This window comes from Microtus ochrogaster, linkage group LG5 (genome assembly GCF_000317375.1).
Source record: "Microtus ochrogaster isolate Prairie Vole_2 linkage group LG5, MicOch1.0, whole genome shotgun sequence".
NCBI lineage: Eukaryota > Metazoa > Chordata > Mammalia > Rodentia > Cricetidae > Microtus > Microtus ochrogaster.
The window spans coordinates 62,649,821-62,675,702 of record NC_022031.1 but is presented as its reverse complement, the minus strand read 5'-3'; the positions used below and the strand labels follow the sequence as shown (position 1 = coordinate 62,675,702).

The 25,882-nt window shown below is 42.6% G+C and overlaps 1 protein-coding gene across 7 annotated transcripts in view; it reads right to left on the bottom strand.

The window, feature by feature from the left end:
• Window positions 1–25,882, bottom strand: part of Runx1t1 (RUNX1 translocation partner 1) — a 145,602-nt gene that overhangs the window by 93,141 nt on the left and 26,579 nt on the right. For 3 of the 7 annotated variants that reach the window (XM_013351872.2, XM_026786662.1, XM_026786663.1), the window contains exon 2: window positions 22,322–22,491. The exons of 3 other annotated variants lie outside the window; for them this stretch is intronic. In XM_013351872.2, the coding sequence (XP_013207326.1) occupies window positions 22,322–22,409 (88 nt within the window). In that variant the 5' untranslated portion in view covers window positions 22,410–22,491. Of the gene's footprint in view, window positions 1–8,898; window positions 9,085–22,321; window positions 22,492–25,882 lie in introns of those variants that run through there. One more of the 7 variants, XM_026786667.1, reaches the window with a different exon arrangement.

Sequence of the window (25,882 nt, the reverse complement as noted above, 5' to 3'; positions counted from 1 at the left end):
ACCTAGACCTTCATGACATCACATACCTAGACCTTCATGACATCACATACCTAGACCTTCATGACATCACATACCTAGACCTTCAAGGCATCACACACCTAGACCTTCATGACACCACACACCTAGACCTTTATGGAATCATACACATAGGCCTTCATGACATCATACACCTAGACCTTCATGACATCACACTCACGATATTACACACTTAGACTTTCATGACATCGTACTTAGGAAGGAGCCAGTGAGGGAGAACAGTCCACTTAGGGATCTATACCAGGACTGCAGCCCTCTGAAGGACCTACACTAGGACAACAAGGAAAAACCAGCCATTTATTGAAATTTGAAAGCCCCGTGGGCATTGAAGAGTCTCACTAACAATGTTGTTTACTATTTCTCTCACCAGTATGTCTTTGATTTTCTGATTTCCAAGAAAGCACCTGACTGAAAAAGGTAAAGGGTCAGCACAGGATAGAGAAGGTGGGCAGGTGACAGAGACAGAAAACCCCATGTATAGGGACAAAACTCACCAAGCACAACAATCTACAACCGTTGCTGTGAGCCACATACTTTCTCTTTTATTTTATGGCCAGAGTCTCTAATAATAAACCCTTGACTTTATATCAGTGCAAAGCCCACTTACCAAGAGCATTGCCAGCATCCCGTGAAGAAGGTAGGAAGACAGGGTACTGTGTTGCTACAATTTTAAAAACAGGATCTCATGTAGCCCAAGCTTGCCTCAAACTCACTGTGTACCAGAGAATGACCTTGAACTCCTGATCACCCCATAGGTCTAATTCTAGGCAGGTACCACTACAGCTGATCTCTTTCTACTTTAGTACCAAAAGAATGAAGAGCAAGCAGACAATCAGATGACTTGATTTCGGTCACACATAGAAGATGTCAACGGTCGTCACACTTTGTGGTTGTGACGGATGGCCTCATCAAGACAGTGAACTAGCAAACGCATCATAAAGTTAAAGATCACGCCCCCCTCCAGAAAGAAAACAGCTTGACACAAAAACCATGGCTGTCCAAAAATGACAGGTTAATAAACACAAAAGTTTAAGAAAGTAAACAAAATTCTTTCAAAGCTTAAGAAAACTGTCTACTCTCTGGAAAGCACTACGAAATGGCTCAGTCCTCCCAGAAAGCATGAATGAAGGGCTCACAGACACTGTCATGATACCGAACGTTGTACATCCAACCACACAGTCAAAATAGAGCTGCTGACAAAACAGTCAGGTACTCCTTGACCCAGCGAGTGGTACATGATCAACCAGGGCCAACCCTCCTTTCAAAGGCACCGCTTAGGAAACCATTGAACAGAGAAGGGTTTGAGACTGATCACACCTATTTTTCACAACTGTTTTAGCCTTTGTGTTTGGCAAACCCTGCCAAGAGAAAAATTGGGTTTCACCTTTGAGGTCTGTCACTCTTGATATTTTATAGACCCCACTGTTAGGAATGTGCTTGGAAGCTTAAACATTAAATATCAACTTTATTTCGCGAGTGATGTCTAAGGACATAAATCTTTATTTTTGATTGCTTAGCTATATTTTGTTACTTAGACTGTGAGTCCACAACTAAGGCTAGAAGGGGGAGATGAATTACACACTCAAAGGACCCAAAGTTCTCCTGTAACTGGAGTAATGCTTTGGAGGCAATGATAACCATGTATCTCGCAGGACCAGAAGATGGCAGGGTCCGGGCTTTGGCTCTAGTCTTAGCCTTATCGAGACATATATTAAGCCTTCTGGGTGGGAAACTACATCAATGATTATCTTAAGAAACTCAAATTCAATCTTTCAGATTCCTCCCCATAGGCCAAGCGAGAGTCACCATAGGAACTGAGCCCTGAGGAAGGCAGAAAAAGGAGAGGTCACCAAGTTGAACGTCAATGGGAAGGCAAAGCCTTGCTCCGGAGTCCAGCAGTTGCCTCAAAGTTTCAACTAACAGCATCCATCATCCCCCTCCAGACAGCTAAGATGCTGCTCATTTCCTTGAATTCTTTCAGATTCTCATTAAAACCTAAACACATGGCAGACACCTCCTCATATCCCTTCTTTCTGGAGATTATTTTGCCTAATTACTGGCTAATTAATGGCTGAAAGCCAAACTACTGACCCACATCACATTCTTAGGAGTCTCTTCAAATTTAATTTCTTGTTCGAGTCCCAAGTATTCTGTGTGATAAGAAGTGGCCATACAGAATTAAAGCAATCCCTCAAATGAAAGTGAGATTGCACGCACCTGTCTCTTATCACCTACCTGTGGGGAACAGTTCAAACCTTCTCAAGAAACTGCCCACGATTAGAAATAAAACTAACTGTCTTTTGATTTGTGTTTTGGCTGGTCTTGCTTTGCTGGTGGCAGAAATGGCAGGAGCACCTGCTCCTGACAGTGCCCCTGCCCTCTGCTGCCTACAAGCCCAGGACCTCTGAGAGCAGAGCTGCAGCTCCCAGGGGTATCGCCACCGAGCAACCTTGCGTTTATTAACCACATGTTTAACAATTTTGCCTGTGCATGTGTTGAATATGTCATTTGCTTTCCAATTTCTTTCTCATTGCAAACACAGGAAGTCACCTACCTAGGTGAACCAACAACAGACAGCTGGGCAGCCTTATCTCAGCTTCCAAAGGACGCCACCACCAAGAGGTGGTGCCTTACCTAACCAGGACACTTTTGGCAGGCAATTTCTCCTGTGGGTTATGTTGCTGTTGTCCCTTTGGTTTTTGTTGTTGTTGTTGTTGTTGTTTTGTTTTGTTTTTGCTGGTTTATTTTGGAGATAGTGTCTCACCATGTTGTCTAATGTGACCTCAAACTCATGGTCCTCCTGCCGTTCTGGTACTACGGACATTCACTACCACACACAGCTAAGGAAATCTACTGGAGGATAGTTACTCGCACTGTACCTTCAAGAGGAACCCATGAGGGCAGAGACAGTTTAAGTGCACATTCTACTCTTGTAAAGGACCAGGGTTCAGTTCCCAGCACCCTGTGTAGCTCAGAACCGTCTGTAACTGCGGTTCCAGAAGGTCTGATGCCCTCTTCTGGTCACTCCATGCTCACAGGGACAGATATAGTCACAGGCAAAATACATGCATAAAATTAAAATAAGACAATCTCTTGTTTAAGAAAAAGAAAACTGGGAACATACTGAGAACATCGGGAGCTTTACCTGCTTTAGCCAAGATCATTCTTTGTAATTAAAGACAATGATGCTTTCCTGACTTTAATTTTAGCAAAGAGAGACACCATTTCCCTAAGCACATCATGATGACCACACTCGTGATCCTAACTCTTGAGGTATAGGATTGGGGACAGAAGAACAGGCCTCAGCCATACAGAAAGTTCCAGGCCACCTTGGGGCTACATAAGGCACTGTCTCATAAATAAATAAATAAATAAATAAATAAATAAATAAATAAATAAATGTAGAAAGAAAGAAAGAGAGAGAGAAAGAAAGAAGGAAAATTATACATTCTTCTCCTCTGTTCTTCTAACTCAAACATCCCCCTTCTAATGTTCCTCTAGCCCCCATTACGAAGAAACCCACCCCTATCAAGTTGCTGCTCATCTATTCCTCTCAGAAAACAGGGGATCCAGATTTAGCAGGTAGCCCAGGGACTCCCATCTAACCTCATCTACTTGTCCTTGGGCAAACAACTTCAGATTTCAACCTTGGTGAGAAGAGCATTTGCAGAGGTGTGCAGAGAAGGAACAGAGCCCGCCCTGACACACAGAGGCTTTCCATCGCTTTCCACCGCAGGCTGCTCCTCGCTCCTGTTTCCAAACAGTAGCTTGCAAGCTCCCTCTGAGATTAAGGTTTCTTGAGTCCTTTGATTGCAACTCTATAGGTTGAAAAACATAATTAAGCTAGACATTCTCAGAAAGCACATTTACATTAATATTAATTAATGCAAACAGCTGTTTGAGAAAGCCAGCCAGATCAAACTGTGACTTGGTCAGGTGTGACATCCCATTGTTCTCAAGTTATGAGTCATTTAAGTTAATGGCTTACTCCTCGAGCTATGGTTAAATACCAGAGAACTGCAACCGCACAGGCACGCAGAAACTGAAATACTACATTCTTCCTGCACCCAAGGGTTTCAATTCAACCAAACAACAAAGAATGCCCCGTTCTTAGTGCTAAAGCAACACATCCAAAAGCCGCTAAGTTTCCTAACTGGGCCAGAAAGGAGACAAGCAAGCTTACTAATGAGGATTTAACTGGCCTACGGCCATCCTTTACCCTAGAAGTTTCTGACTGCTAATGCATCTACGAGCCTTTTCACCTCTGGTTCTTTTACGGGACCCCGCACCCAGGATCCACTCATTTCAACATGAGCCCCAGGCTCTAAACACCCTGAACAAAAGGCAGGAGCGAACCACAGTTATTTTAGTTTTTGGTACCTGACATATTCTGAGCTACGTGCAAACACCCCCTCCTGTTCTGGTTGTCACGCCATATTTTCGCCAGGTTTGGTGGCACATGCTTTTCAACCCAGCACTTGGGAGGCAGAGAGAGGTGGCTCTCTGGGAGTTTGGGGCCAGCCTGGGCTAAGTAATGAGATCTTGCTCAAAAACATGCTCACCATGAGCCTTCTAACTCCTTCTTTCCAAACTGTTATAAAGTTACGGGCGCAGTGTTGCCCAGGCTGAGTGTTTGAGGTCATGGGAGTTTCTCCCACAGAGCTCGACAGTCCTCAAGTAGGAGAGAAGAAAACAAGTAAGCATGATATAGAGCTGGGGGCAGGGAGGACAGAACAGAGAGCCTGGCTGTGACGTGTTTGCACGATTCCAGTAAAAGAGCATTTAGAAGCAGCACGGAAGACGGGGGTGGGGGGGGGGCTAGGGGAAATCTAGGAATGAATGACTGGACAGGCCCCTTTGCCTGTGTGAGCCTCAGCTTCAGCCTCTCTAAACCAAATGTTTGCAAGATCAACTTCTGGCTCTAACGACGAAGCAGAAAGCTGTTTGGTATCAGAATTACCACGCCATCTCTGTAATCGTCAGTTATCAGCACAGAGATGATGAGTTGCGGGCGTTTCTAGACGACATAATGCCCACTAAGCAAATGCTATTTAGGAAATGAAAATGAACCAACCACTGGGGCTTTTTGTGGGTTGTTTGCTTTTGTTTTGTTTTTTGAAAGAGGCTCCTATGTAGCCAGGCTGCCCTGAAAGTCTCTAAGCAACAGAGGATAGCCTTAAGTTGCCTCTACTTCAATTCTGTATCTATGAAACCTACAGAAATTATAAATAACCTCCCTCCCCCCCCGCCAAGGAAAAAAGATGAAAAATATTTTTCAGTAGACTGTATACAGAGACATAAACTATAAACACTTTCAAGTCATGTAAAATATATAGAACCGAAAGGCCAGATACTGAGAAATGCTAACAGAAAAGAATTTAAAAGAGAAAGGTATAAGGCGTAAGGGTTTGAATAAAAGTTGAAACTTTGGAATTTCTGCTACGAAGAAGTAATATCTGAATAATCTACATTTACAATTGGGTCATAATGGCTCATAGAGTTTTCCTTCAATCGCGGTCATGAGGCTTATTTGGAACGCAAGAGTCAGCCTAACAGGATGGCGAACTGACTTGCAAGATGAAACAGCATTGATAAATGAGTGTAATGTTCTCATTCATGCACAACAGAATTTACATACATCTATTAAATCGTACATATGTAACCAGCTGCATCGCCCAAATGTCAAGTTACAAGGGACACTAACAGTGGTCTGTCCATGGCAATTTCACTTCTGGTTTTGTTTTGAGTTTTTTTTTTTAAACACACACACACACACACACACACACACACACACACACACACACACAAATCATCGGTTTGCAAGCCTTGATGTTAAAAACAGAAAAACAAGTCTAGTACACAGTGGCTATAAATGCCAAATCAATTTTCAGCAGATAATAAAGTCCGTGTTTTACAATCAGCAATGCACTGTTTTACTACCCCAAAAATGTAAGCTAATGATATATAGCTCTCCTAAATGGAAAATGCAGAGACACTGTTAAAAAATGGGCTGGCCGCGAGAGGATGCATCATTCCTGCAGGGACCTTCTCTGAGCTGTGTGTAAGTGTTTTTGAAAATATCACATGATGTGGCCATGTGTTAAAAATTACAGCCAGTTAAGTTCTCTGCTAGGAAAAATATGTGGGCAATTTAGGAAATGCACTCCAGGATGGAGATGTCTTAAGTAAAACCAGATTTTCAAAACAAACCCTTTTTCCCCCCCTTTTGGAAACTTGAACTTAAAAAAAAAAAAAATTCCCGGCACATCTGGAGAGCAGGGCCATTGAGAAAGGGTGGTCTGACCTAATGCTAGCCATCTTCTGAAAGAGCAGCACTATTTCTGGGCTCCGGGGACTGTGCTCACTGACTGTCCTTTTAAGGAAGCAGTCCTGCATGCACTCTGGAGGTCACGCATGTTGTTTGATAATAGTACTCAAAGACTGATAAAAACATAAATATTTCAAAAAACTTGGGGCTACTTTCGCTTGAAACAATATAGCACCAAGGTCTCTCCTTCCAGGACAGACTCCAAAGATACAGAGAAACCCTGTTTCAAAAACCCCAAAACCAAAACCAAAAACAACAAAAAAAAAACACCCAAAAACAAAAGCAAAAGCAGTGATGGGCAGTGAGGTCACATACTTCTTCCTAAGTGAGTTCAGCAGCTTAAGCACAGCTCACTTCTCTAAGCCTGCACGAGCTCCTTTGACTTTTCATAGCTCACTCTGTAACAGTGAGTTATCAACCGCTAACAGGAGGAGGGGGTGTTCTTTTCTCAAAACAGTTCCACAAAAGCCAAAATTAAAACTTCTTCTTCACCTGCCCACTCCCAGGATGCTGTGTGCCTGAATAAGCTCAGAGTCCACACATCTGTTTCTAGTGAGTTTCAGCTTTAGAAGAGACATCTTAGATCAGGAGACTATCACAGCAAGTCTGAGACGAGGAACCACTTCTGACACTTGAATTACTAACAAATAAATTAGACAGCTGATATTTAAATGTGTAGGCAATAAAATTCTACACAGAATGTTCTATTAAAAATGCAAAGCTACCCCCAAAGTGGCTAAAATAAAATGTCTGTGAATATAAATGTACACGAATGGACTGAAATATGCTAAAAACATATTAAGAGGTAGTCAATCTGATCCTAGACTTAAAAAAACAATAATACAGATGGGTGTCAAAAATAGTATCAGATCTGCTCGAGTGTGGTCATCCTGGAATGTGCTCACAGTCACAGCTTTTGGTAGACTCTGCATCCAAGAACAAGGCTCTCTAACACGGAGGGAGGGAAAGAGGGAAGAAGGGAAGGAAGGAGGGAAGGGGGAGGAAGGGAGGGAAGGAAGGAGGGGGGAGAGAGAGCACCCATACTTCAGAACACCGATACAGAACCAGTCAGATATTAACAACTAAACGCTAAAGCCAACTTGCGAGGGCAAAGCCTTAAGAACAGTGCAATGCTTTGAAGATTACTTTAATAAACAAGTGAAGAACAGGGAGAAGAGGCCCTAACCAGTCCCCATCCCTTAGTATCACACTCAGGTGGCTTTGGTTCTATTTTACCAAAATACCACCGACTCCAGAGGATGCGCTACATCATGTAACACTCATCTATTAAGAGCATAAAAACAAAGAACATTTGAATTCTAAAATTCACACGAAACTGTGCTCTGATGATCTGACAGAATAAAAAAATAAATAAAACACAAGTCCTTTCACACCAGTTCCATATGATACACCAGGGGTATATTTCCTCTTCAGTTGCATGGCACATACAAATCAGATGAAAGCTTAAAGGGTTAAAATGGCCTTTCTAAGACCTCGGCTATTATCCTTTTGGTAAAATGAGCTTCCTAATAGTTCAGCCTCTGTGCATCCCTAGTCCCTCAAACAACAAGCAAAGTGCAATCCTGGACGGACCCATCCTTCCTACACACAGATCAGTGGTGATAAGAATGGACTCCGAGATGGATCCGAAAGGGGAAACATTCCTCCAACAACTGGCGATGCCCACACACAACTGCGGCTGCAGAAAACTGGCAGATAATGTTTCAAAACACCATCTGGGAGGTGCGCAGACTCTGACCAAGCGCAGGCGCTTCTGCCTGCCCTACCCAAATAATCTGCACATCAGCCAGCTGGAAGCCCTGCGTGCCCTGCCTTCATCCACTCTGCACTCTGCACAGGACAGTTGAGAGTTCTCCAGAGCAGCACGGCAGAGACAGCCCCTTCTCCTCAGCGGGCTTCACAGGCAGAGCCTTCCTTGGCAGCAACCACAGAAACACTCCAGTCTCCAAAGATAATATTTTCCGGGGAAATTGTCATACACTAAATTTCCAGGGATACAAGAATGTCACTAATCCAGCACACTTCCAAACGACCAGATCTCAATTATTTACATGATAACATCTAAAGACTATGATTTAGGGTAAGAAATCCCTTCTAGTGCCAAAGCTTCCTTCATCTTCTTTAACATAAACAGCTCTTCACAGAGCTTCTCCTAGAAACCTTCCATAATCTAAAAACTCTCTCCACAAACAAACATCCAACATAGAAAGTGCAGACGACAGTCCTAAAACCCAGAACAGAGACAGCCCTTCTTAGTGACGCTGACCCCCTATGTAAACCGCTCAGGCAAAACCATCCGCGGCAATCCTCTCCCTCTGCTGCAAAGGCATACCGCTCTGTGCCCTGTACTCCTACCAGATTTTAATAGCTTTCTTTATATTGCTTCCCAGTCACACCTCCAGCACCCCACAGTCTCTCCCTGCCTTCAGCCCATGCAGCAGTGGCAGGGCTATTTTCCATGCATGCTAGAGAGTAAAGCTTCCTTCCCTTGCAAGAAAAGAGGGCTCACTCACCAGGCATCCTGGAATCCAGTGTGTAACACACTGAAAGCGACTCTGTGTTAAGAGGGGGTGCGATGCGGGCTCATGCCTCCTGTTCTGGAATGTGCGGGGCGGTGGAGAGGAGGGCCATCAGAGGGGCTGGGGCGGCATGGCCCGAGGCAGGGAGCTGGGCGCGTGCGCCTGCCAGCCAGAGACAGATGGAGAGCTGACACTCCGGATTGCACTTGGAGCAGAAATGTGGAAGATGACAGGAGCACATGTGGCCTTGAACCCAGCCCTGTCTCTTCAGGCAGAACAATGACAGGGACGTGTGTGCAAAGTATCACAACTCCTGCCTCCCCTTCTCCACTCTACCCCCCCCCCAGGTCCAGAGCACCAAAAAGCAGAAAGTGAAATGCAGAAAGATAAGCTAAATGCTGAATAATTCATTCACCACCCCCACCCAAGCTCAAAGTTAACCCTTATCTTGCCAAAAGAAGGCAATGTTGACCTGGCCCCCAAGGCTCTCACTGCAAGGCTTCCTTCCACTTCTAATTTTAACAGACATTACTGGGAAGTAAGGCTCAAAACAAACAAGGGCACAGACCACAAAGCTCTCTTATTGATCTGGAAATCCCAGACAACCTCACGACATCTTGTAAGATTGTGTGCTGTGCCAGCTCACCGTCCGGCAGAGTACCGGGAGTATTATCTCATCAGCTTCCTGGAGGCATGTGTAAAACAGACCCCTCTTTTAGAAGCGGAATCCAACCATTTTTTAGTGTGCTAGGGAACTTTGAATCCCCTGGGATCCCATGTTGATAGGCTCCAAACATTTCCAGTTTACCCTTTCTGCTTTGCATAGAGATCCACAGGAGACAAAAACAAAATCTTTACTATAAAATAAAGCCTTTTCAAAAGCTGAACAATCAAGCCCTCCCTCCTGATTTCTGAATTTTTTTTTCCTTTTTTTTTTCACACCCTTAGATGTTTGTCCTGACCGTGAATAACACATACCCAGCCTGGTTCAATGGGCTCTCTGCCTATTAAGCTTTAATGGACACCATGATATATAAAACGAGGAGCCTTTGTTACAATGCTTTATCTAAAGCTGGCTATTTTCTTCTCAGCGGTCTCTCTTTGTAAAACATCCTTGCCTTGTAGGAGAAACATAAGCCTGCCTGCCTGCTTTGCAAGCCTGTTTCTAAACACACACAAAACGAGGACAATATCATTCTCTTCCCAAACTCTTCTGTACGATTTAACACTCTTCCCTGGGTCTGTGTTGTTTGTTTGTTTTAACCACAGGGCTGCATGATCCCTCAAGCTCTACCTTTCCAATGCACATCCAACCCTCTAGACAGAATTTTCTACTAAACAATTCTACTCAGGACTGACCAACCAGCCAGCTCAGTGACCATGAAGACAGGATCAGCCCCTTTAACCCTTGCTGTTCCGGCAGTGAGCAACATGCCCTTCGCTTATTCGACAGTTTCTATAAGCTTTTGTCAATTTGGCTTTTACCCCCTCTCCTGGCTGCCTTCAAGCAATTCTAAAAGACCCCCTCTGAAAACAGGCAGTGATTCCTCCTTCTGCCCATTGTCCTCCCGTCCCCCTGCCCAAGAGTGTTTCAGAACACAAACCCATGCCACACTCTGCACAAACAAAAAATAGATCATCTTTGATAAACAGCACGGATCGATAAGAACTTCTACAGCCCCTGAACACTGTACCCGAGAAGGGCTGCTTCAGCCAGTGAACCCCTCAAAAATCCATCACTGTCAGAGCCTACTTGTAAAAAGACTACAATTCATAATGATTACTCCACTCTGTCACTAATAGTATACTACACTCTATTTATGAGGCCAATCTTTTTGTTCATCTTAGTTAGATGTCACTTGTAATGAGGTTCTGTGTAATGGATTTCAGTTCGGTGAAGCACCGAGCGCAAACACTCTGGTGACAGAAAGCGTTATAGTATGCATGAGTGTGATCATCAATTATCAGGGCCTTTATGGAATCCAGAATCCTAAATCGGAAGATTTTCATTTTTTTTAAAAGAGTATTTTTAAAAACCACTCAGTGCTACACCACACTTTTTTATAATGCTATACCTATGTTAGAAAGAAAACATGTTCACAGTGGGACCCCCAGCCTTCCACCAACATGCACGGCGAATCACTTCTAAAATAGAAACCAGATGACAAAATGCAATACACTTTGAGAAAACTGGATGATATGTGGTTTTAAAACTGGGTCTTAATATCGGTACACTCCATGCCTCTAAAGCACAGCTCAGAAAATTGAAGTTCCATAGGCTGTGTGATTATGTATCTTTTCTATGTGTAAAAAGGCTTTTTAAGCTGTTATCTGACTACAGTAATTGCCACTTTAAATTGATCCACGTCAACAAAACCTGGATCCCTGGAGATTCTCACCTAGAAGTCTGATTGCAGAAAGGGCCTGGCTGAACGTGCAGCAGAGGCTGGTTCAGCGTGTTTCTCAAGGAGCCCATCCCCATCTTTAGCCCAGAGACAGGCAAAGCTGCAGCACCATTTGGCATCTCTCCCTGAGCTGGGAAACCTGGATATGTATAGATACAGTGACTTGGACAGAAATAACTTACCCTTTAATAAAAAGAGTACGAGGAGCCAAGATCTCTAACCTCCAAACCGTATAATAAAAATAGACAATCGATAGCGTGACAAATGTATTTATATAGGTGAAAGATGAGCCGCGACAAAGAAGCTGAGCGTGTGCTGGAAAAGTTTTCTCCAGTGAAAAACACTGTCCTGTATCACCGTCCATGTGTAGTTCAGAAAATCAAAATATATTCCAAGCAACAAAGAATATATTAATGATGCATCAAGCACTTTCTCAGAAAAGTCATGGCCATTAAGACATAACTTTTGATTTCATAGAAAGCCTATTATTAAAGGCAGTTTTAAAATGAGAGTTATCTAAACTGTCACTTTCAAAATCAGCAAATGTAGCCAGTAATGACATACTGGACTCACTAAAGAAGAGGAAAAAATATGTGACTGGTTTTGTGACAGCAACTTTGTATCACTCATCTGAGCCACGCCACGCCACGCCACTTCCACAGCAGAACAGCCCAGTCTTCTGTTTGTTCAGATCTGACTCAGCCCCAGACAACACATGCAGGGGCATTATCTGCAGCAGAGAGACCTCCACCCTGCTGAAGAGAGAACTGCGCAGAAGCTTTTCCAGGGCCTTCTCAGCTCCCCTCCCTGCCTCTTGCAGACTGTTGTGTTACACTGTGCCTGCACACAGTGGGTATTAAGTGAGTTAATTCAAAGGATCTGGAACCTCATTGATCCTAATTGAAAGCAATACACCCAACCAAATACTTTCCTACCCCATCTGCTCTGGCCTGCCACCAGCTATTCAATACAAGAGAATTAATAGTTTCAGATATTCTAACCGGCCCAATAAAGGCACACTCATTTAAGCAAGGCTGCATTAACAACGTGAAAAAACAAGGGCAAAATGGGTTCAAATGGAGCATTTCACTTCTGGTTGGCTTTCAGCAAGCCGAATAAGGTTTATTGTGACTTTTTGTGTGCAAGACTTGATAAACTGAATGCAAAGGCACTCAGTGATCAGCCAACGAGCATTGATGAATGGCCACGGAGACCCCCCTGCTCTCGGGGAGACCCTTCCACAAAGTGGCGCACCAGCTTGACAGGGCGGGCTCACAAATGTCCAGATTTCTCCGCTTGCTTGTTCCACTTTCTATCTCAGACCACTGGCCACCAAATGAGGCTGACATATTGGAAAATAATGTTTTATGGGCGAGTGGTAAAAAATAAAATGGAGGCATTAGCTCTGCTTTCAAATTCAAATCTTCTGGTTTTGTCAGACCCCAAAGGTTTTGATTTTCCACCCAGCTGGAAGCTATTAGTGTCTTCTAAAGGCGTCCCACTGACAGGGCAAACCTACCTAATGTGGGAGCCATTGGGTGGAGGGAGATGGACCTCTCCGGATGATTTCCTAACTTCTCGTCACTCTGACAGTCGATTAAATAGATACAACACCCAGTAAAAACGTACGTTAATTTGTTTCTGCCCCTGAAAGACATTTGAAACTGTATTAAATAAAGGCCATAATAGATTGTCTCCTGACAAAGATAAATCCAATTATACTTTGTCTGCAAGGAAACAAATGGTGTATGTTTTAGGCTGTAACGTAAGATACAGCCAACCCCGAAGAAATGAGTGGGAAAGAAAATAAGTCATAAAATTCACGGAGTGTTCCATCGTGGTGAGAGGGGAGCTGTCATCTTTTCTATAAATGCCTGCTGCAAAGAGATAGACACAGTCAGACGATTTCTAGTATTTTCTTTGGGGAATGATTGGCAAGCACTTGCACTTTCTCAACTGTCAGCTGGCACCCAGAAAGAGACCAGGAGAACTTTGCTAAATTGACAATGGAGCAGTGTTGTGACTGCCACCTTAAGAATCTGAACGGTGGTGTATAAACATATCAGGGTCAAAGGATCTTGAGGGCTGTCCTGGAGGGCCAAAGTAGGATGCAAGGAAGTGAAAGAAGACAGGCTGGAGAGAGAAAGCTTGCCGCAGTAGGTGATTACACAGAAATTACAGAGGCAGAAAGGCTTGGACCATGTGCAACGAGATGGACAAGGTCATCTCCATCTTGCGGAGAACATGTTATGTGGTCTTTGTGACATCCTATGATTCCAGGCCAGTGGGAGGCAGGGAGGTAGATGGTGACATCACAACCCCTACACTTCACCTTCAACTTCCACTCTCTAATACTAATGCAAGAGTAATAATCCAGTCTCTGTGACATTTTCCCACTCTTAACCATGTTTGTACAACAAAGCAGCACGTGCAAACATTTTGACAGGTTTTTGTTTGTTTGTGTGTGTTTGTTTTTTCAAGACAGGTTTTCACTGGGTAGCCCTGGCTGACCTGGATCTCACTCTGCAGACCTGGCTGGCCTCGAACTCACAGAGATTCATGTACCTCTATCTGCTGGGTGCTGGGATTAAAGGCGTGCACCGACCCTCACTGCTACCTCTACACCTGGCATTTTTACAGTTTTTTAAGCAATGTATTTGATTTAGGGGCTCTGGTCAACAACAGTTATCTAGCCAGACATGGTGATGCTGGTGATGCCTACCCTCAATAACAACACTCAGGAGACAGTCATGTCTCTGGAAGCTTTAACACCAGTCTGGTCTACGTAGAAAGTTCTAGGTTAGTCAGAGCAACATAGTGAGACCCTATCTCCAAAAAGAAAAAGAGAGAAAGAAAGAAACCCTCAAATACACATACACACTTCACGTACGGAAGCAAATATGTTTGTTATTATATACATAAATATGTAGATTTATGTGCATTTGTGTAAAATAAAGTCTTAAAAATATTACTTGCTAGCAGTAAATAGAACCTGTTATTTGTTTTTTTGTTTTTTTTTTTTTTTTGTTTTTTGTTTTTTCGAGACAGGGTTTCTCTGTGGTTTTGGAGCCTGTCCTGGAACTAGCTCTGTAGACCAGGCTGGTCTCGAACTCACTAGAACCTGTTATTTGTAATTATTATTTATTTATAATAGTGACAGTGTCTTTATAGTATCATAATATATTATATACTTTTGGTAGTAGACAGCCTTTGACTTGTACTATCTAAGAAACTCTAAAATCTGGACACTGCTTTAACATGTACTTTGGTTGAACATTATTGTATGCAAATAAAACTTAAGCCTACTAATGTTCTTAATAGTAGATTTTTCCACAGAAAACGTGGTTTAAATTCTTTTTTTTTTTTTTTAGAGTTTAAATAAAAACACTCTGGGTTTAACCTATAATGAAGAATACTGGCTCTACAGAACTCTCCTTTCAAATAAAACCATCACTCTCTGATTAGAAAGCGAGGTCTTTGAGATATCTATTTGCACACAAATCTGCAGGTAAGTTACCATTTCCATCCCATTTTCTAACCTCAGACCCACGGGGATAAAATAGAAGGTACCTCGCTACTCTGCCCTGTCCCCGTGACGAGGCCTCTAACACTATATGGAAAACCTTTGTCTCAATGTCACCACCTTCCCATCTTGACTAATGGCTAGTTAGTTTTGTTAAAATGCAAGGGTGATGGCGTATGCTCCAATGAACTTTCCCTCCTCTCAGCACCAGAGACAAAACCCCGCAGCTCTGCCGTGCACAGGCAGCCATCTGGACAGCTTTCCCTCCAAGCCCAGCCCACACCACACTGCAGGCAGAAAAGAGTGCTCCAGAGCTCTGTGGGGCTATTCATGACATACCAAGTTCACATTCTCTGCTTGTAGGCTTGCAACAATCAATGCTAATGAGGGCTATGAATGACAATTTTAAAGACAATGAAAAGGTCTCCAAATCCCTTGCATATGGAGACACTGTTTTCCAAACTTCACCTTCTGTTGCAGTGCTGTCAGAATCTAAAGGATTAAAAAAAAAAAAATAATGACCTAAGGAAAACAATAAGATGATTATCAGAAAGCCAAACTGAATCCTTAAGATTTCCAGAGAAAGCGATCTGCATAGGGCCAGCAAACAACAGACACTACCAACCACAAACAACCCCGTGAATTCATAAGGCACCCTTGATCTCCATTACCCTTGTATCGTGGACAGGACGCTCTTGCTAAACACTGACACACCACCCTTTTGAGCCTGCAAATGCATTAATCCAAAAATAATTATAACCAGCATGGTGCCCATCATCATTCTTGCGCCGAATAGGAGATATCCCACGTATTTTATAATAACTAAAAACAAAACAGGTTTTCTTCCGGAAACATCCTGGTCGTAAGGACCAACACGACAGCAGAGGTGCAGAGAGGTGCCGCTAGTTCGAAGCCTGCCTGACCTGCACAGCAAGTTCCAACTGTGGTTTCTGAGTATAAGGCCACGCCCCCCAAACACGCAACATAATAAATATTTAGAAATGATCACATGTGACCATGGTTCTGGCAGTGCGATTTCACGGGATGATCATTCTCCAAATCCTCTAAAATGGGCATATATTATACTTTGAACCAAATAGATTCTATATAATACATATTGCTTTCAATGCAATTAAAAAACAGAACAAAAAAGCATAAACACAGGAATATTTTAAACATCAACAAAAAGATTCTTCATGTTATGGTTAGAGAAACTGCCTAGTGGCTAATTCTTTTCATTAACACAGACGTAAACACTTCCAACAAAATCCACCAGGGGGAGCAAAGACCACAGCAATACAAGGATCGCAGATTTTTTTTTTTTTTTTTCTCCACCCTCTGGTCATATTTTTCCCTCAGTGCTTTTTGTCTCTAGCAAACGCCCACCTGTATTTCTCCACATTGCAAATTCTTAAAGTCTATGCAATACACTAATTTGTTACTTTCTACATAGATTCAAACTTACTTACTAAAACAAAACAAAAAAAAAAAAAACCTTTTAGCTATAAAGAGTTCTATTACCAAATTTCTCTCCAAAATGAGTTTTATTTGCCCGAATAATTCCCAGCATAGCAAGTCTGCTAGAGTACCAGGTGAATTTTAAAGTTTATATTTTATAATGACCCCAGAGACATCCATCACTCATAGCTCTCCCCCACGCACGACCAGGCAGAATAGAATTCATTGCTGGATAGTCTTAAATATAGATAATACAGTAAGTGGAGTGCTTCAAATCTTCCAATCTCAGCTCAGTTCACTTAGCAACTTCAACACTTACTTCCACTTAATAAAATTACCCTTAATTATATGTCTCAGAAAACAAAAACACTTTTTATGTGAACATGTCCCTTTTGCATTCCTGTTTGTAAACTGGTACAAGGACAAGTTCCTAACACAGTTGTTCACCTGCTCCTGGCTGCCCAGTCTCCTCTCTTCCACATCACCTTTTCTGTCGGCTTTCCTCCAAGTAGACAGGGCAAACTCACCCGAAAGCCAGGGCTGAGCCATTTGTCTCCCAAGTCCTCTCCGGCTACCCTGCGCCCAGGGCTAGCATCCCCTGCATCCCAGAAAAATGGGACTTCAAGACAACCAGCCAACCATGAGCGCTAGAGCTGCTGGGTGGGGATGCACAGGAGAGTCTGTCTGTCTGTAAACAATGAGTTAGGAATGCTGGCAGTGGCTACAAATATATTTTTTATGGTTTTTCCCCGTGTGCATGCTGGTGTTGAAAGGAGAAATACACTGAAGGAGACGCAACAGCCCGCTACATAAATAAACAGGAACGAGCCTACCCATAGAGAACTCCAGGCAGAGTGACTTAATGCCTGTTGGGTAACAGACCACCTGGCCAGGTCTGTCGCCGGGGACACCAGGCTAATCCAGCCATTTAAATGATTATACATTTTCCCCTGGCACAGTACACAAATACTCAAACACAGACATTATATCCACAAAGGTAATAGAAATAAAAAGTTTCAAAAATAATTCCCACCAAATACTTTCCTACAAAGTCCAACTGGGTGCACAAAAGGGGTGCACAGAACCTATTGCTTGGAGCTGAGCTACATTTGTGCCGTCTTCAGAAGAACAAACTGCTCTTTTTACACACCCACAACTCTTATTTGTAGGATAACGTGTGCCTCTAAAGGCTAAATGTCCTTCATACTGCACGGCAGAGTCCTCATGAAGTAGTTGGAAAAATCCAAATTACTGCAACACATGTAGCCACACTTTCCTCTGATTCTGAAGGAAAAAGTACAACCACCCTTGCTCCCCACCCAAAGGGAGGACACTTCAGCAGCTCCACACTATAGATAAGGACGCTGCCAGACTTCCTCTGGGGAAAGGTAAGGTCTTGTTATATCCCAGAGACCTCTCAAAGGGTTCCATCTCCAAGCACTTCTTCGTCTGTTTTCACTGTGTGATTCCCCAAGGTTAGACATACTGCTAACCAATATTATTTCTCGCCACCTCCAGCTTCCTCCAAGGGTGTGTGCCCCTTTTCACTGTGAATGTCAACACTAATATTCAAATTCCAAGGAAACAGAGAAAGACCCAAATGTCAAAAATTCTATTACCTTTCATTTCAAACGGGATATTCAATATTCACATATGATTAATCATCTTGGAACTGTTAGTTTCACAAGAAATTATGGATTAGTGAGTCTGACCACACAGTAGCAACACACAGGGATGCCATCACACAGGTTTGAAAACTGAGGTCTCCGTCTTCTGCTGGCTAACATGTGGTGGAGTGAGTGAAAGAGATTGAGCCACAGCAAGGCCAGAAGTAGGAAAGAAAAGAGCCACATGTTTAAATCCTTTGCAGAAAGAGGGAAGCCAAGCCTATCTGTCAGTATAGACCAGAAGCAATGAGCAGGGGACTCAGCCCTGGCAGGAATCTCAGATTCACAGCCAAACCCTCTTACACACAATGCCTGAACCAGACTGAAGCTGTGACAGACAGGGCAGGCCTTGCAGGATGTCAGAGCGCCAGGAGGCTGCAGGAGATGCTGGGCTTTCCCACACTGCCAGGCTGGCTGTTTTGCTCTTCAGGTAATTAAACAAGGAAGCGGGGCTGCTGGGTAAGAGCTGACCCTGCAGCCTTGGCTCCACAGATCAACTTCCCTAAGCACTGCCTGGAGCATGGGTAGAGGGCCCCCCTTTCACTCTCCAGCATTTCCTCTCTCCACCTCTTCCAAAATCTTCCAAAACAGTTCCTGCTGCCTACAAAAGGATCCCATCCATGCACGAATGTGAACTTACAGGTGAGGACCTCTCCTGGCACCCCCAGACTTCACCCAGCACAGGTGAAGGAGAAATTACCCGAATCACAGAGCTTTAGTAGAGATTCAGATACAGCAAACTCAGGTCGCACACCAGTGTCTTCACCAAAGTCAGTGAAAGAAAAAGCATTACTCCATTGTGTTAATGTGCGCTCAATTGCAAGACGACTCTTCAGATTCAACCAATGCTAGTTAGTAAAAACGGTTTCTGATAGCCTTAGTTCACAGATAAAGCATTTCTTCTAATAGTAACTCATACAATTGTTTCAAGCTTTGATAATTGTCATTAATACCAGGAATTCACACCAAGAATCACTAAGAATTTTATTTAAACAAAATTCTTTAGTGTTTTTTTTTTATATCCACTATCACCACTGAGGGTCAGGAAGGTGGGGAAAAAAAATCTCCTAGAAGATAAGAAAGTCCCACTTGACGTTTGTGTGCACACACACCAAGCAATGATTAGGGTTCCCACACACAATATAGTCTCCCTTCCTTCATTTCAAAATCCACAGAGCAAAATATTGGCTGTAAGAGACAGAGACCAAAAGAGAGAAGAGCACAAAAGCAGGCCTGCTTGTCTGTGTTCGACACAAAGAACATTAAATGAAAACAACTGGCACACTGCCAAATTCCTATAGAGGCAAAGAGATTCAAATAAATTGATTTCACGCATCACACTGACCTGGGATCAGTGTGCAACGCTACAATAAGCTCAGAGCGCCATGTGGGGCAGAGCTCATTAATGCTATCATACCTTCAAATATAACCACCACAACAACAACAAAAAAAAGAACCCCAAATCAAATAAATACAGGCACTGCTTAAAAAAGCAATTTTACTTAAGAATGAACTTTCCTATTCTGCTACTAAAACTCAAAGGTGTGTGAGGCACTGCTGACAGGCACGCTCTCTGCTAACGCAAACATGGCCCTGGGATCTACGCAATCTACGAAAACTGGTAGCACCTAGATATCCCATTCCATACGCAGGAACATGCAGAAACACACAGCACCCTGCATGTATTTCCTGTCACTCCTTCCTTTCATCATCCTGACAGCCAAGGGATTTTTATTTTTAATACACCAAATACTGTAATAGACCCACGTCAGAAGTGTCCTTAAGAGCTTATAAGGGCAAGTTTTTCAGGCAAGATACCGCTCCCACGGGCTCCGAACACAGGTACCCATCACAAGAGCACCTACTAAGAGAAAAGAGTTCCGCTGGCACTCGAGGGAAGCAAGCACCCGCGCCTGCAGGCTGGGCAAGCTCAATGCTGGGCATGCTCCCTGCCTAGGGGCGTGGCTCAGTGTTCCAGTGTGAGGCTGTCATGCCTATGGCCCTGAGGTTCACTCTGAGCACCAAAAACAACCATAAAACAAAACAGAAAAGCCACCAGAGTGAAACACAGCAGCATCTCAGCTTCTCCAGCTCCCACTGGCAGTGTGCCCCTGGGCTCTGCTTTCCGCCTCAGAGTCCCCACACAAGCCAGACTCTGGCGCCTCCTCAGGCTGTTCGCACTCAGAGCGCCAGCTTTTCAGCTGGTAATTCTTTGCTTTGTCTGCTTCCAGATTACAACTCCAGGAACCCAATGGATTCCAGGTGCTTGCAAATGCAAAGGTTGTGCGGGGTATTTTGTTGTTCTTCTTGGCTTCTTGGGCGAACTCGATTCTGAGGCTCTTATTTCTATCCAGCTGTTACTATCACCAGAAGGAAGAGAGAATCAGGAACACCTCTGAACACGACACGGGGAACAAAGGAAACCTGAAAGTTTTAAAGCATGATCATAGCATGCCTGTTAACGTCCATGACCTTCAAAGCTCACACACAGAGTGAAAGAATGCTGGGGTTAAGGGAGATTCTGCATGGAACCCGCGCTACAACACATAGACACAGTAAAGTGTATTAAGGAGCATGGCTTTCCCACTTAGCAGCAGTTCAGATCTGCCATGCCACAGAGGTATTCCATGTGACCAGAGAAGACTACGAAGGCTGTGGGTGGGCAGATGACGATTTTATGTCTCTACGGGATGTACTCGAGTTTTAAAATCCAGTATCTTTTTCAATATTTAAGTACCACTTTAGATATTTTTGCCATATAATCTGAACCCCCATAGAGATAACAAGGCAAAATGCTGAGTTCTCTTCTGTTCTTAAATAGCTGCCTTGTTCAGATGCTACACAAAAAAACAATTCTAAATCAGGGGTGGGTGTTACTCTGAGTTACAGTAACGATCCGATCCGCACCTTTCTGTCCTCATTACTTTGTTTCCTTTGAATTCCAGTAACCATCCACACCTTTCTTTTTCTCTGAGCAGGACTGGAGAGGCCTAATCAACCACTCAACTACGGTTAGAATTGTCAAAACTTAAGTCTAATATCAGGAGTCCATAATTAGGAAAGAAGATGGAAGCGAGAGAAATCTCATCTGGGTGACACAACTGCCCTCCTTGCCTTCTCCTTTGAATTGGTGTCTCTCACTAGTCACACAGAAAGACAAAGAAATGAAGGAGGGACCAAAGGGGAAAAAAAATACAAATAGACGCCAAATTGCAGAACTTCCCCGGGAAGGATATACAGTTACATGCGGGATTATTTTATTTTTCCATGCTCCTAAAGAGACACTCATTTATCAACACTTTCCTGAGAATGGCAAGCCAGTCAGTGAGATCCCTATGTAGCACCACACCTGTAATCCTGCCACTCGGGAAGTGGCAATTCAGGGATCAAAGTCCCTCTTGGCTAGATTGTCTCAAACCAACAGCAAACAAACCACAACCACCAAGACCACCACCACCACAACAACAAATAACAAGCCAGCAAGTGTTCTGAGGAATTAGGAACTGCATGGAGCAGGGACTGTGTGGGACAGGGGCCAGCAGGAATGTTTCCAAAGCAATGGCCAAAGACACTGAGGATTTTGCTATTCCTCTTTGCAAGAAGTTAGGCAGTCATAGGGTGCCAGCGCCAGTATCACACAGCATTTGTATTGACTTTCAGCTCAATCTTAGCACAGCTTTTTCTTATGTGTGGAGCCTCTGATCAAGTCCATTACCTGGAGCAGAGCTTGCTACAGGGTCAACACCCCGCCCATGGCTCAGGGCAGATATTGGGAAGCCTCTAGTCAAGTGGCAATATATACATCATTTATACTTGGTGTTTTCCTAAAGTCAGACATCACTTTTTTAAAAATATGTTTATAGATAAGAATTCTGCTCAGGAAGTGATGGTTACCTCAAAGGTTTTTCTTTTTAATCAAAATCCATCAGAAGAAATCATAAACTCAAAACTTCTTGCTTGCTTTTTCAGTCAACAAGCTGAGAAAACACCATTTTCTCATTGCAGTAAACACAAAAATCATGGCATAGTTTCACTGTTCTATTCCAAGTATTGCTCAGTCTAACAGATGTGCTATGAAACATAGCAAGAAACAGAAAAAAAATGGCAATTGATCATTTGATATCTTTAGATCAAAACTATTAAGCAGAATTCCCTTGGGCATATTGATCCCAACCCAAACCCGCACCCAGAGACTCCACACATAAGTGGTTAAAATGTAAACACAACTCTATCAACAGGTGCTAGAATAAGAAAGAGAAAAAGCTGCACAATTATAACTTATTGCAAGAAAACGATAGAGTGATTTTTCTGGCACATAAAGGAAACAGTAAAAAAAAAAATCAAAATATGTATCTGTTCCTTACCTTGGCAACCTTCAAAGCTCCCCTTTTTCCGGCAGTCACCTATCACTACACTCAGCGCTCTCCAAGTGTTCCTTTTCACAGATATCATTCTCCAGCAAGCGCTCTGCTAATTTCCTCTGCTGCTCTGACTGGAACACAGATAAGCTCACCAGCCCACAGATCAATCCTTTCTATTGACAACAACAAAGGGGGAAAAAATGTACACATCACAACCAGGCTAAAGCATCCCACCCATCTCTTTACATGATAAACCAGGCCAGCTTTGTGCTGGTTTAAGGCACAGATACAGGCTCTTCTATTTTGTGGCAGAATTCCAAACATTTCCCATTTCCTTAGTTCCTGGAAACGGTGTCCTAGAAGGCCCTGAACCGGTCAATCATCTGACTCAAAAGTAGACACCCTCTGAACGCCAGAGCTCTTTTAAGTTGGTTTTAAAGTATGCATCCACCGATCCCTTAAGAAGGCATGTTACCCTCTGCCCATGTCAAAAGTAAAGAAAGAACTGGTGAGGTATAGTTCCTTTAGAGCACTCTTTGGTCATTCCGAGTTTTATTTTATTTTTTTTTTAAGTTAGGCTCTTTCAAAACAAAGTACCCATACATACTCTCTCCTCCCTCTGAAGCTCCAGCACTGTCATTATTGGCGACAATTGTTGAAAACAATTGATGATTATGAAGAATAATCTTTATGTAATTGGCTACTTTTAAAAAATATTAAAGCAAAATATGGTATGTAAAACTTATAATTTGAGCACACAAGAAACTGAGGCAGGAGAATTGCCAAGAATTTGTATAATGAATTCCAGGCCAGCCTAAGCAAACAAGCAAAGGGAAGAGAGAAAGAGAGAGAGAGGTGGAGGAGGAATGGGGAGGGAGAGAGGGAGCAGGAGGGAGAGAAAAAAGGAAGGAAGAAGGAAGGAAGGAAGGAAGGAAGGAGGGAGGGAGGGAGGGAGGGAGGGAGGGAGGGAGGAAGGAAGGAAGGATGGAAACCTTAGTTAAGAAAATTGTCGATGGACCATTCTGCTCAGCTAGTAAGTCTCTACCACTTTCTTCTATGAGATCCAAATTTTCCTATTTTTCCAGCTTGATTGGCAGCTTTAGAACCAATCTTTCTTCATCTATTCAAACACTCCATTTTGTGCCTACCACCCACCTACCACTGCTAGAACCAGTAGTGTGAATCCCCACAAAAGACACAGTGATTTTTCCACTTAATTCCTATGAACTATAAAAGCTCAAGAAAGCATATGTACGTAAAGTAGAAATTCAATAAATAACAATAGAATATAGCTTCAGAAGAGCAATCTCAAAAATGATTATTATAAATGATGCTATATTTTATACTAATTACTTCTTAGGGATTTAAGTTGGTAAATACACTCATATAAACAGCTCCTTAAACTGTGGGCTTCAGCCTTATGTGACTTCTGAAAGAACTCGAGTCAACATTTAACTAAAAGCTCAAATCTGCGTGGATTGACTCGTTTCTGACACTGTCTGCCCATGCTGTACACATGGCTTCATTGCAGCTTTAGCTCAGCACACATGTGCCCTGCGTGCTGGGTATGTGCCTCTCAACACCAGTGACTGCGGCCTGAAACACCTCAGCTCAGGTCAGAGGCTGTGGCATAGGAGGGTTGCAGTGTTGTTACTGGACACATGGAGTTCTCTGATCATGTAGACATGGCAGAAGGGTTTAATTACAGAAAACAAAGACTGCGTAGTTTTCAATGTGACTCTTCAGCATGTATCAAATTAGTGTATTCTTGGATAGGGTGAGCATATTGGGTTTTAAAAAATTGGTGTTTGAGTTGCTGACTTGAGTTTCATTTAAAAAAAAATCATTAACTGAATTTTAGCTTGAGATAAGGGCAAACTTTTCAACAATCTCTGAAATGGCCCTAAACATTGTTTTGCCATTTTGTACTATGAATTTCTGCAAAGCAGCATTCTCAGTATTGATAATCATAAAATCAAAACATCGACCACCTCTGAAAAATGCAGAAGATGCACAAAACCTTGCAGTGTTAAATGCTCAGCCAAGATTTCATTTAAGCAGGTTGCATTAGTAACCAAATCTGTTTTCAATTTTAGCAGAAGGAAGAAGTACGCATCAAAGTGTTATTTTAAAATAAAAATCTTGCCAGGTGATGGTGGCGCGTGTCTTTAATCCCAACACTTAGGAGGCTGAGGCAGGTGGATCTCTGTGAGATCGAGGCCAGCCTGGTTTATTGGGTGAGTGACAGGACAGGCTCCAAAGCTACACAGAGAAACCATGTATTAAAAAAGAAAACAAAACAAAAAATTAAATAACATTCTTTATAATTTATTATCAGTGCTTAATTTATTGTGTATCTATTTTATATACTTACATATATAGAATCACATAAAAAGTTATCAGGCAGAAGGGGTCATGAGTTGAAACAGCTTAAGTAGCCCTACTCTGACATAGTTCAAAGCCGTACTCCATCTCAGTATCTGTGTCTTCTATCTGCCACCATGTGACTCTGCTGTAAGTCAATGCTTGTTTCTGGCTCTTTATAGTCAAATCAAATAAAATATTCACAAAATAGGAAAAATGTGGTTCATATTCCTTTGTTGGGAATTGTCTCAAAAAGCAGCAAAGGCAATCAGTTAGAGACTGAAAACGTCTAATTTACTAAGAAAACTAATATTTTTATTAACAAGTAACAAAAGAAATACTTCAAATAGAAAGTAACCAAGATACATAGATATTTATAACATATTCCAATTATATAAATAGTCAAATACTGTGGGCGGGGAGAATACAGAAAGAGAGAAATAAATACAATTATAAAAACTAAATAGGACTACATCTGGAGAATGCAATATATTTCCTTATGAAACCAACTTTGTCATTTCCCAATGTCAAGGCAAAAAATAGTTAAATAAATAAAAGTCAAAACAGAAGCTCAAAAAAAAAAAGGGGCAAAGAAGAAAGCGGACAGACTTTTTCTTTTAGATTTTAGTTGTGATCTATGAAATCGTTTTTTTTTTTTTCTTCAACAATCGTCAAAAAAGACCTCAGAGAGGCACTGTCAACAAAAGATATCCACTAATGAGTCCTTGTGGGTCAGGATGGGCCACAGTTGACTGTCTTCTCTAAAGAAATGAAGCTAAGAAAATAAACCCTGGGCTTAGTCTGCCCCTCCTGTACACACAGACTTAGGCCAGTTTCTAACCAAAAAAAAAAAAAAAAAATTTCAGTTCTGAGGCACATAAAATTATCATGTGAAGAAAGGTCTGAGAGACACTAGGTGATGGGAAACAGCCAGGTAGAACAGAACACAGTGTTACATTTCTGAACCCCGGTTACAGCATCTATTGTAAGGAGGGCTCAGAAGATGAGTGAGCAGAAAGACAGTGTTGCCAAACATTTCACACGTCCACATTTACGATTTTGAAAGTTAGCAGAGTCCACGTACACACACTCAAACGCCACAGAATGCAAACCTAAAGTGGCTCATCAGCAGCCCTCGCCTTAGACGGCTTAGATGTGAAATGCTGTACCGCCATCAATAGCGTTTGGAAAGGAGGGAGG